At 46.0% G+C, this 10,826-nt stretch overlaps 1 protein-coding gene across 1 annotated transcript in view; it reads left to right on the plus strand.

Annotated features, from left to right (window-relative positions):
• cblb (Cbl proto-oncogene B, E3 ubiquitin protein ligase) overlaps positions 1-10,826 on the plus strand; it is a 43,535-nt gene extending 32,709 nt beyond the window's left edge. The window contains exons 12-19 of the mRNA XM_019258838.2: positions 399-788; positions 3,130-3,221; positions 5,412-5,546; positions 5,649-5,713; positions 5,836-5,937; positions 6,494-6,703; positions 6,871-6,987; positions 7,425-10,826. Coding sequence (XP_019114383.1) covers positions 399-788; positions 3,130-3,221; positions 5,412-5,546; positions 5,649-5,713; positions 5,836-5,937; positions 6,494-6,703; positions 6,871-6,987; positions 7,425-7,678 — 1,365 coding nt within the window. The 3' untranslated portion in view covers positions 7,679-10,826. The remainder of the gene's footprint in view (positions 1-398; positions 789-3,129; positions 3,222-5,411; positions 5,547-5,648; positions 5,714-5,835; positions 5,938-6,493; positions 6,704-6,870; positions 6,988-7,424) is intronic.

Below are 10,826 nucleotides of genomic sequence, written 5' to 3' on the forward strand. Positions count from 1 at the left end.
TGCAGTTTGTCGGTGGGTTGTCGCCCAATGATTTAAAACAAAAGTGTTTCGGGAGAGCTTTACAGGAGTCGCAGATGTAGACACAGGAAACAGTTAAAGGTAAATGGAAGAACAAAAGATAAATATGTGACTAACAAAGAAAGAAAAGCTGCACAAGGCTACAAATCACTGAAGGCTTCTCGAGCAGTCTCGACATTCACGTTTGAATTTCTGAAGGATCATTTTATTTCTTCATTTCTTCTTTGTGGCTGGTAAAGGGAGAAATGATTCAGCCAGGAAAGGTTACTTTCACATTTCACTCACACCTTTTTATTTGGCAGCTGTAGCTGCTCCAGAGATCTGCAACCAAACTAAACACCAACGTGAACATATCATACTGTATCTCTCCACCTCTCTAGTCTTCTCCAGGCATGTCCAGGAAGCAGGACAAGCCTCTCCCAGCCCCACCGCCCCCGCAGAGGGACCCACCTCCACCGCCTCCCCCTGAGCGTCCTCCACCTATCCCCCCAGAGTCACGCCACTCCTGGCTCCCCAGTTCCTCCTCGTTGTCCTCGTCCATCTCATCTTCTACTGGCACGCTGTCGGACTCCCAGATGAATCACGAGACACGGTGTCCCAAAGACGGCCACCTCGCAGATACCCACAGGACTGTATCCGATCACCCGCTCCAGCTGGGCCTCGGCGGCGGACCCTCGCACCTCAACGGAAGACCGCTCAGTTGTCCGTCGGCGGGATTTGTGAGGTTACATCACAGAATGGATGGAGCGGGAAACTCAGAGAGCTCCAAGGTAACATCAGTTTGAGTATGTATTATCATGAATTCTGCACAGACATTCATGATTTTAAGTGAAATGTCTTGACAACAGTTGTTTCAGACATTCATGGTCCCCTGAGGATGAATAGGAATCATTGCATCATTGTTAGTTCAGTCCAAGTTTTATGTGTCGGCACCGCCCATGTTTGCTCATGTGTTTTATTGCACACCTTTCAATAACACAGTCCTTCTGCTCATGGACATGTGTGTTATGATTATAACAGCTGCCTGCATGCTCACTAACATCCTAAATAAAATGTCTTTATTTCAGAAAGGTCACTGCAATTAATAACTGAATTTAGCTCCCCCAAAAGTCTGAACAGCATGCATTAGTTTGTGATTGTGTGAACGGCATTTCTCTGCAGATTTCAGTCCTGATTGTTTATTCCACCATGCTGGTTTCATTTGGAAATCTATTATTCAGAGATGCATACGGATTTGTAATGTGTTATGCACAGAATCTGACTCTGTGACTGCAGACTGTGGCCAAAAGTGTTGAGCACTGTGCGACACACACATGTGATTCTCAAGTGTTTTATATATATATTTAAAGGAAGTGGACATCACATGGTATCACATGCTTTTATCTCACATGAGTGGAACATGTAGAGAGAGACTCTGACCCAGGTACAGTTGACAGATGGTTATGTGCGTTAGCACACGTTGTTGGTGGTTTTAAAGGTTTCTGCAGTAGCAGCAGACAGTAAAGCAGTGACATGCTGTGTACCTGATACGTTTTTAATGATTCACAGAATCTATGAGCATTATTTTTTTTTTTTTGGATTCAAGCGGTTTCCTGTCTGTTAGTTTGTGACCAGAGGTTTGTGGTTCACAGCGCCCACTGATGTTCTGAAGCGAGGCTCATAATCCCCCAAATATAACTGCTTCAGTTCCTGCACAGCGAGGCTCCATCGACCACTGTTCACTCGCTAACGTGACACAAAGTGTCGCTGCGTTAATGACTTTACGTTTTGTAATCTTTTTGTCTGAAGTGATAAAACGGTGAGAAACACGCAGAGGCCTTCGTCGTGAAGAAGTTTAATGATTCACATGTTTTTTTATTGTTGGTGAAGATTTTATTCCTCCAGCCCGATTTAATTAGTCACGCGTGCGGTTTACCACTCTGATTGTCAGAGATGAAAAAAGTGAGAATGAAAGCCTTTTTTCTGTGCAGCAGGCGCACAACTAATGAGTAAATACATACTTGAAGTGTGGGATATAAATATGGTAATCCGTGCTAAATAATGAAAACCGTGATTTAACTGAAACCAACTGTTTGCACAGGCCGTTCAAATCTAACCAACAAATCATCCAGACGCTGCCTCCACATTTACTTGTGTGGAAACCCGAATACTGCTGAGCATAATGCATCATTTCTCCGCTCTCTCCACTTCATAATTTAAAAGCCTGGTGTGCAGTGTGTGCACACACACTCGTGCACGCTCAGCCAATCACTCGCTCTCCCTCAGGAGTTCCTCTTTGATCACAAAGAGGAACTCCTGTCGTCTATGAGAGCATTGTCACGTTTGCTAATATTCAGGAAGTTACCGTGGTTATTTGCATCTTTTTAGTCGTGCATATAGACAAGCTCGCATTTCTAACCAAAGGTGTGCTGTGTATATGGAATATAGTTAATATCAAACATGCAGCCCACAGAGCAAACAGTAGAAACATAAAGCGACAGACACTTTGACACTTTCCATGTTGAGCAGGTCTAGACTGTGCTCTTATTTACAGAGCGCTTGGCGACAGAGGCAGACCTGAAAACAGTCAAATGTTAAAGTGACTAAACACAGCAGATAAGAAGTGTCAGAGAAAGATCCAGAGGTAGACCATAGAGGGCCACAGTGACTCTACAGGGGAGTCCTGCTGCAGAGAGTCTGAGGAACCTGCACGGTGCAGATCTGAGAAGCACGATCAGACTAATTAAATTATCTTAAAACTAATAAACCAATTCAGTGACTCGCTAGTAGTAGCTCTATAAAATGCTGCAGTGTTGAGCTGAATTGTGTCTCTCTGTGAGCTCTGCTCCTTTTAGATTTTAAGGTGAATGTACATTATTTTTTTACATTAATACTAATCTTCAGTCACGTAACATGTCACGGCACACAGCATTCCTCCTCAGCAGCTTTTATTTATGATAACGTGCAGCAACAAATCTTAAAAAATCACTCTCCGAACGCTGCAGGCGCGTCCTTTCTGGTGAGTTAAGGTGAGCTGGAGAGCTGCTGTATCTGCCTTCGATACCTGGCTGTGTATCAGAAGTATCTTTTCCAGTTGTTTCTTTGTGTTTTAAACTCTCTCTGTCTGTGCAGCCTTTCTCCAACGGCCTGCAAATCAGCGATGACTATGACATCCTTCCCTCTCGGCACTCGCCGACGCAGTCTACACTTGCCAGTAGCCACAAGTGAGTATTACACACACACACACACACACACATAATTTATCCAGCAAGTTTGCTTGGAAAACTTTGTGCATTATTGACTGTCTGTATCTCTCAGTGTTAATATGTGCAGCGTATCAAAGTAAACGTCTGTAAATGTGATTAAATGTCTGTTAAATCAACAGATCATGCATGCCAAATCTTTTCAGGACTCAGCTCGATCTAATTTCCTGTAGTAGACCGTGCGAGGTTAGCTGGCTGCAGAACTGTAGCAGGAATAGAACAAAATGTCCGTGTGGTCTGCAGTCTGACAGCACGCCTTATTTCTTAAATAAATTCAGCTCCGTTGCATTTTAAAGCTGCTTCTTTCCCCCGAGCACTAACCTAACGAGAATTTAACATTCAGTCCAACACTAGCCACTCACTTCTTGTGTTTAGCCCTAATCAAGCTCAGTGTTCTGCGGTGACCCTGTCCTCTTAGATATGTCTCTTTACTCTAAAGTTCCAGCTCCTGAACCTCCTGTCTTCTTCGCTCTGTGGCTTTCAGACCCAGGGACCTTCTACCAGTGAGGTCTTGTATCCTCGGGGAGGAACAGCTTTGAAAAATGATGTCTGAATGTCTAATAGCCTTTTAGCTGCAGCCAGAATTAGATTAGGTATTTCTGTGTATCAGGCTGTAGTGGAGGCAGGGGGATGGAGCTGTCACTTCTGATGAAGCTCGAGCCGAAAGAGGAAGCTCTGGCTCGACTGAAAACAATCCCACGTTGTAAAATATTGTGAGCTTGTTGGAGCGATGCACACACACTTCCTCCTTCACTGCTGCCTCGTTTAATCAGTGCCTACGAACAACAGTTGGTCTACTTTGAACCTGTGCAGCGTCATAACGCTGTACTGTAACACACAGTGAGGTGTAGCTCATACACCAAAATCACACACACACTGGCTTGAGTTAATTCGTTAATTTTGTGCCATCTGGACTCAAAATAGAGCTGCTCATCTTTTTCTGACGAGCAGTTGGCACCTTGCATGGCAGACAGGCGGGCTGGTTCTGCATCGTCAGACTGAAAAAGTTTCACTCCAGCCTCTCTCAGCTCAGCGCTGAACAAAGTGTTTTCCGTATTGTTCAGCTGCAACATTAAGTCAGAGGTGCAAATGTTTCTGTCAGACTGTTTTATTGTTAAAACACAAAAACGCCAGATTATGGTGGTTAACTGGTGAGGGTCAAACTGTGGCACCCGGCCTGAGGTAGACCGGTTAGATCACTGAGTGTGTCTGCAAGGGAGAGATCAAAAAATACATTTGCAAACAGCTCTCGTAGCCACAAATGTCACTCTACAGAAATAATTTCTACATAGAAACGTAGGAAAATTCGTGGGCTACGCAGCGATATCACTGCTGAAGCTGTCAGACTTATAGTTTTGGCGGGAGACGCACTGATGCTCCAGGATCACCCACCGACAGCCCCATCTACTCCCATGTAAACTGGAGAGGAGAAATTTCCCAAAGGAGCACGGGGCACCTGTTCTTTCTCTCTCTCCCCAGGTCACATTTTTTAACTTCACACACTGAAATTCAGCATTCACATGGTCGACAAGATGAGGATGCTCACGGTCATTTGGGCTTTTTGATACCACCTACCGTTTGGCATTAGTGTCCACTAGTTGGAGGGGCTTCATTTAGAGATTTTCTGTGTCTCTCAGCAGTCACTCACACACAGACAGAGCACAGCTGCAGTTAATTGCTCTGACCTGCAGCTGACCCTGGTTGCTCGGCAACCTCAAGCCTGCCTTTGACTGACTTTATTGAAATTTCTTTCGTCTGCACCGACTCCTGTATGTTTAGCATCATATCATCATCTTCAGCATCAAAGCTGCTTTATGCTAACAACTTGAAGTCAGCGCCATCGGTGTGTGAATGTGATTGGCTCCTTTCTGATGAGCAGTTAGCACTTTGCATGTCAGTGTGTGGACATGATATGCAGTGTAAAAAGCGCCTTGAGCAGTTAGAAGAGTAGAAAGGTGTTCTGTGAACTTTTGGTGCAAGAACTCTTTAGACAGTTTCATGACACGCTGCTCTGCAGACATAACGAATGTAAAAGAAGCAACCTTTCTGCACCCTGTAATCCTCCTCATGACATGACTGTGTTTGCAGTTTGACTGTAATAACTGTGCGAGCAATGCTGACGTGAAGGTTTTGCCCCGGTCATCTTCACAGACCCTCCAACCCTTTCAGCGTCACTGCGCTCGAACGACAGCGAGGAGCGATGGACAGGCTGGAGGACGACTATCAGATCCCGTCATCCAACCTCTGCCTGAGTCAGGCGCCCGTCTGCATCTCTGTACCCAGCAGGTACCAGACTTCCCTCTGTGTGTTCTGGAGTTACTATGGTGATGCAGAGATGATGAAGCCATTAGAGTTTAATTAAGCTGCTGCTTTCTCTCTCTTATTCAGACACTTGGAGAACGGCTCTCCAGAGCCCTCCATCGAGGAGAAGAAGCCCCGGCCCCCCGAGCCTGGTGAGTCCTCTACGTATTTTTAATGGCATCTTCGTCTGATGTTCCAATACTTTGTCTTAAAATAAGAAAGATGCTGCAGGTGTCGTGCAGCTGCATTGTGTTGAACTCTGCTTGTTCCTCAGGTTTACACTCAGAGTCGGCCCGAGGGTCGGCTCATACTTCGCTCTGCCCCTTCAGCATCAACAAGACACCCTCCGACTATGACATTCTGCTGCCCCCCCAAGGTAGCCTACCCCGACTGGAACACATCCCCACCTACCCCGCACCCACCCACCACCCCTTCATCCAGCAACCCCAGCTGTCTCAGCCCGTTTCAAGTGTTTGTTTTCTTTATCTACACGTGATTTTTATAAAGTTTGGTGTGATATGTTACATGCAGATTATCATAAACACCCAAATAAGAGTAACTTTGATATCATTTTGTTCAGACCAGATTCTGCAGTTGGTTTATTTAGCACAGCATGAAACAGGTCACGTGGTTCTGATCTGCAGAAATTTGTTACCACAGACCTCAAACATTTGTTCGTTGTACATGGGTTAGTATTTAAAAGTAGAGCACAGCCTAATCATATTTATAAGACAGCTTCTTGCACCTCCTGTCCTCCTCCTCCTCCTCCTCCTCCTCCTGAAGGGCAGCATGCCAGCATCTCTTCAGCATGTAATCCTGTAGCTGGGACTGCATTTGGTTGACACTTTCCAGCAGCGTCAGCCTCCTCCTCGTGGAATAAGTATAAGCTGTGACTCAGAGCAGCGAGCTCACTCTCTGTCGTTGTGTTTCAGCATTAGAAGACCTCTTCAACAGCCGCCCTCCATCACAGCTGCCTCCTCCTCCACCTCCTCCTCCGCCGGCGCGACACAGCTTCACCGACCTCTCCTCCTCGTCTTCGTCGTCCTCGTCCTGCAACGCCTCCATGTCCTCCTCCTCCTCCTCTGTCATCGCACGACCCCACAGGCCCTCCTCTGGACAGGAGCACTTGCTTTTAACCCCCGGTTAGCCCAGTGACGTTTGTTTAAATCAGAATCGTGAAGTGACACGTGTAAATGTGTGTGTGTGTAGATTGTCTCTCGGTGTCACACTGCACGTCATTTAAAGCATTGTTTTGTTGACTGACAGACAGCAGAGCTTTACCTGAATGTCTTCCATCTCATCGGTCTAGACGCAGTGTTTGACATGCTGAACAGTGCCGCTCCTCTGCCTCCAGTCAGACGACACGCAGACAATGTTAAAGGCTCCCGAGGCTGCCTGGAGTACGACCACTTACCAGCCAATCAAGGTAGAGCAACATCTCCTTCTCTGCAAACATTTCCATGACGAAATCCACACAGCATTTCATGGAAACATTGGAAAACATGACTGCGTGTTCCTATTAGACCTCAGTCTGCACACTGTGACAGGGCACAAAGATAAAAACCTTGAGTAGCCTTTGAAATTGGATTTTTTTGTAGAAAAGTTCCCCTTTGTTGAAGCTCTCGTGGCATATAAGAGATATGCACAGAGAATACCTCGATATCTGCTGCTGCCTATGAAAGACTTAACGATAAAGGTCTCTCTGGAGGTATTGGTAAAATGTCAAAGCTTTGCTTCTGTGACAGGCGCTGTTTAGTCTACAAACTTCTCCTTGACCACTAATAACACTCTCCAGTTTCTGCCTGTGTGCCAAGCACAATTTTCCGCTGACATGGTTTCTCTCTCTTGCTCTCTCTCTCCAAGTATCGATGGACGGTTTGCAGGCCCCTGCCAGGCCGCCCAAGCCACTGCCCAGGAAGATCCCTCCGGATAGTCAGTCGGGCAAATCCCACAGCCTGGAGTCGGAGAACGTGGACGCCAAGATCGCCAAGTTGATGGGGGAGGGTTACTCTTTTGAGGACGTGAAGCGGGCGCTGATGATCGCCCAGTACAAAGTGGACGTGGCCCGAAACATTCTGCGAGAGTTTGCCTTAGTGGCCCCGAGACTGAACCTCTAATCTAAGAGGCAGCGCAAGGGGAGCACAACAAAGAAGCTGTGCCTCTGAACGGACTGACTCAAAAAGGGCTTCTTCAGTCTGCTTGGCGTCGGACTGTCGGAACAACGACGATATTATTTAAAGGGAGACTCGCCTTTTGTTGCAGAACATGACATGACAACGCACAACAAAGTGGCTGACACCAAATCCGAATTTCAAAAAAAAAGGGAGAACAGACCGTCTGTGAATGATTTTAAACCTGTGAAACTAAAAGAAAGAACCAGGCTTGTTGTTGTTTACAGTGAGCTTTGCCGGTGCTGGCGTCTGGTGTTCAAACGCTCCTGCTCGGGGGGGCTCGGACCGGACGCCGTTTTAAAGCCCTGATCCTGATCCTGCTACTGCTGCTACTGTTCCTTTCAGAAGACATTTCAGCTTCAACGCTCAGTCAGATGTTAGAGGTAGTTTTTATTTACAACCAGTGGGGGGAGCCAGACTCCACTGTTCCTCTCCTCTAACTCCATTTCCTCTGGTTCAGCCCCTTCTTTCCTTCCTTCCTTCCTTCCTTCCTTCCTTCCTTCCTTCATGTGTTGCCCATTAGAGAATACTCCACTGTTTGCCCACAGTCTGGCTGACTTGCAGGTCTTAACAAGGTCTGGTGAGTTGGGAGTGGTTAGATGAAGCCAGAGGATGCCTTATTGATTCACTCGTTTCCCCCAGACCTGAGAAAACTATGACGGCTCCAGAGGAGCACTCTTGTTAGACTTGGTATCTTATTTGGAGAAGAAGAGTGAAGCAGGAAGCGAGCGTGGGAGGGTTAGTTTCGCTCTTTGTTTCTGTTCCTAGACCAGAGGATTAATCAGCTGGGGGACTTTTTTTTTTAATTATTGTCTTCATCTGTGGACAGCAAGCCTATGAATGTATTTGTTCTGCATGAGTGAGCGACACCTTTGTACACTTCGAGCTCCTCTCAGGCTCCCATTTATTCCCTCAAGTGATTAAGCAAGCAGTGGAAAATGTTTGTGGAAACGTTCTTTCATTTTTAATTTCAAAAAGCCAGAGACGACCCCGTGCCTGTATTCCAGCTCAAGCATTTAAAACGTCAGGAGTGAACCTGTTGTGTAGATCAGCAAGCCAGACGCCGTGTGTTCGAGCTCAGAGGCTCCTGCAGCCGTCACACTGCAGCCTCCGTCATCATCACATGGTGGATGTCCACGCTCCCTTCATGTCTGAGGAATGCTTTCCATAGCTCTGCAGTGATTCTGCAGCGAGACGAACAGATGAGACCTTCACTGTGCAGTGCAGGTGAAGGTAAAGCCCCTCCTCCTCTTCTTACCTCACAATCTGGAATCAGCTGTATTCTCCCTCATGACTGCAACATGCCTCACCTATGCACCGACAGTATATTTTCAGACGTATCAGTATTGTTTTTATTTTTTACAACGGTATGCAAGATGTGGACAGATCTGTGTCAGACCTGTGCTAGAAGACGGGTTATGTTTACATAATACATGATTCTCAACCAACAGGATAATTGATCGTTACCATTGGTTATGATAACACTGTACTCTCTATAAAGACGCATGTCTGCATATACTTCTGTAGGAAAGGAAACTTTGGCATCAGTGTTCTCGAGGTGTTCGATCATGTTTGAGCGACCATGTGTGCAAAGAGGCGGATCACACCTGAAGCTTTGTGTTAACTTCTTTAGAGTCAATGTTCATATGCAGATGTCTGTTTATAGAGGTGAGCAGAGATGTGTCAGAGGAAGTCTTGGCCCGGTGGCCGTGCATGGCCCCCAGAGGATGAATCGTTGCCCGATCATACCGCTGCGTTCTGAAGATTGTGAACTCACCAAAGTAAATATAGAGATCTGGAAGTGGGAAGACGTCAGTCCTTTGGATTATTCTTAAAACTTCTATGGAAATAAAACCCAGACTGTAAAACAATTAAATTATTGTTTTACAGTCTGGCAATAAAATTAAAAGGTCCGTTAGTGATATTTGCTTCCAGAGAAGTCATGAAAGCAAATCTTTGTCAGAATCAGGATTTCCTGTCTGGGGAACGTCGGGCTAACAGAAGCAGACAGCCGACTCGCCGGAGTGTCGCTCGATCAGCAGAGTGGATCTGACAGAACAATGTGATGTGTCCATATGATGGTTCGAACTGTCCTGGAACTTTTTTTGCATTAACAGCAAACTGATGGAGGCGACTTGAGCATCTTTATGCTTTCAGGAGGTCAGAGAGTTTCCCTCCGAGGTGAAACTCCTCAATGCTGAATAAACACGCACCATTTTCACCTTCACGCTCCCGTTTTTCCCGCCATTACTCGGCTATGAAAAATCAATTTGCGATGATGTATTGTAGTTTTCCTTTCCCCCTGTGATTGAGGCTCCTCACAGCAGATAAGTCAGAGTCTCTGCGGTCAAAGATTGAACAGCGTCGGCTACAAAGAGGGAATGAAAAGGTTCGGTTGGAACATCCTGATAATACGGCAGGAGGATACGATGATCCCCGTCCTAATAATCCAGCTCACTGACTTTTTTATTTTTATTCAAATGTATTCATAATGTGAGAGAAAGCACTTTCACGCCCTCGACTGGAGGAATAAACCAGGCGTCTTAAAGGGCCGGTGTGTTCGATTTAGTGGCACGTTGCTGATTGCAACCTCTTCGCCTCACCTGCTCCTTCCGAGAAGTGAAGGTGGCTCATCCAGTATTTAGTTTGTCCCATCCTGAGGTCATGTTCTGTCAATAAAGAGCCCTGAATCCAACACACTGCACCTTTAACAGCTCTCATGAACTTTTATAGTGACGAGGTTTAACAAAAAAAACAAACAAAAAAGGTTGCTGTGGCGACCGCAGGACTGAAATGATGACGCCCGTCAGTGAACGTGCTTTCAAAGTTTTATTTTATTTATTATTAATTCATCTGGTCGGTGTAACAGATAACAGACATGGAATGACCCCACCATCCACCACCAACCACCCTACCCACGTCTCCACCTCCACCCCTTCCTTTTTTTTTGAGCAGCACTTTAAAGGGGAACACCACTGTCATTTAAAATGTACATATGTTATAATTGGTGCCCAGAGATGGCGACGATGAGCGATCCCGTGCGCGTCTCTAACCACACACACACATAAAAACATGCAAGTGAAGGCAAAATACA

Source organism: Larimichthys crocea, chromosome XXII (genome assembly GCF_000972845.2).
Source record: "Larimichthys crocea isolate SSNF chromosome XXII, L_crocea_2.0, whole genome shotgun sequence".
Classification (NCBI taxonomy): Eukaryota; Metazoa; Chordata; class Actinopteri; family Sciaenidae; genus Larimichthys; species Larimichthys crocea.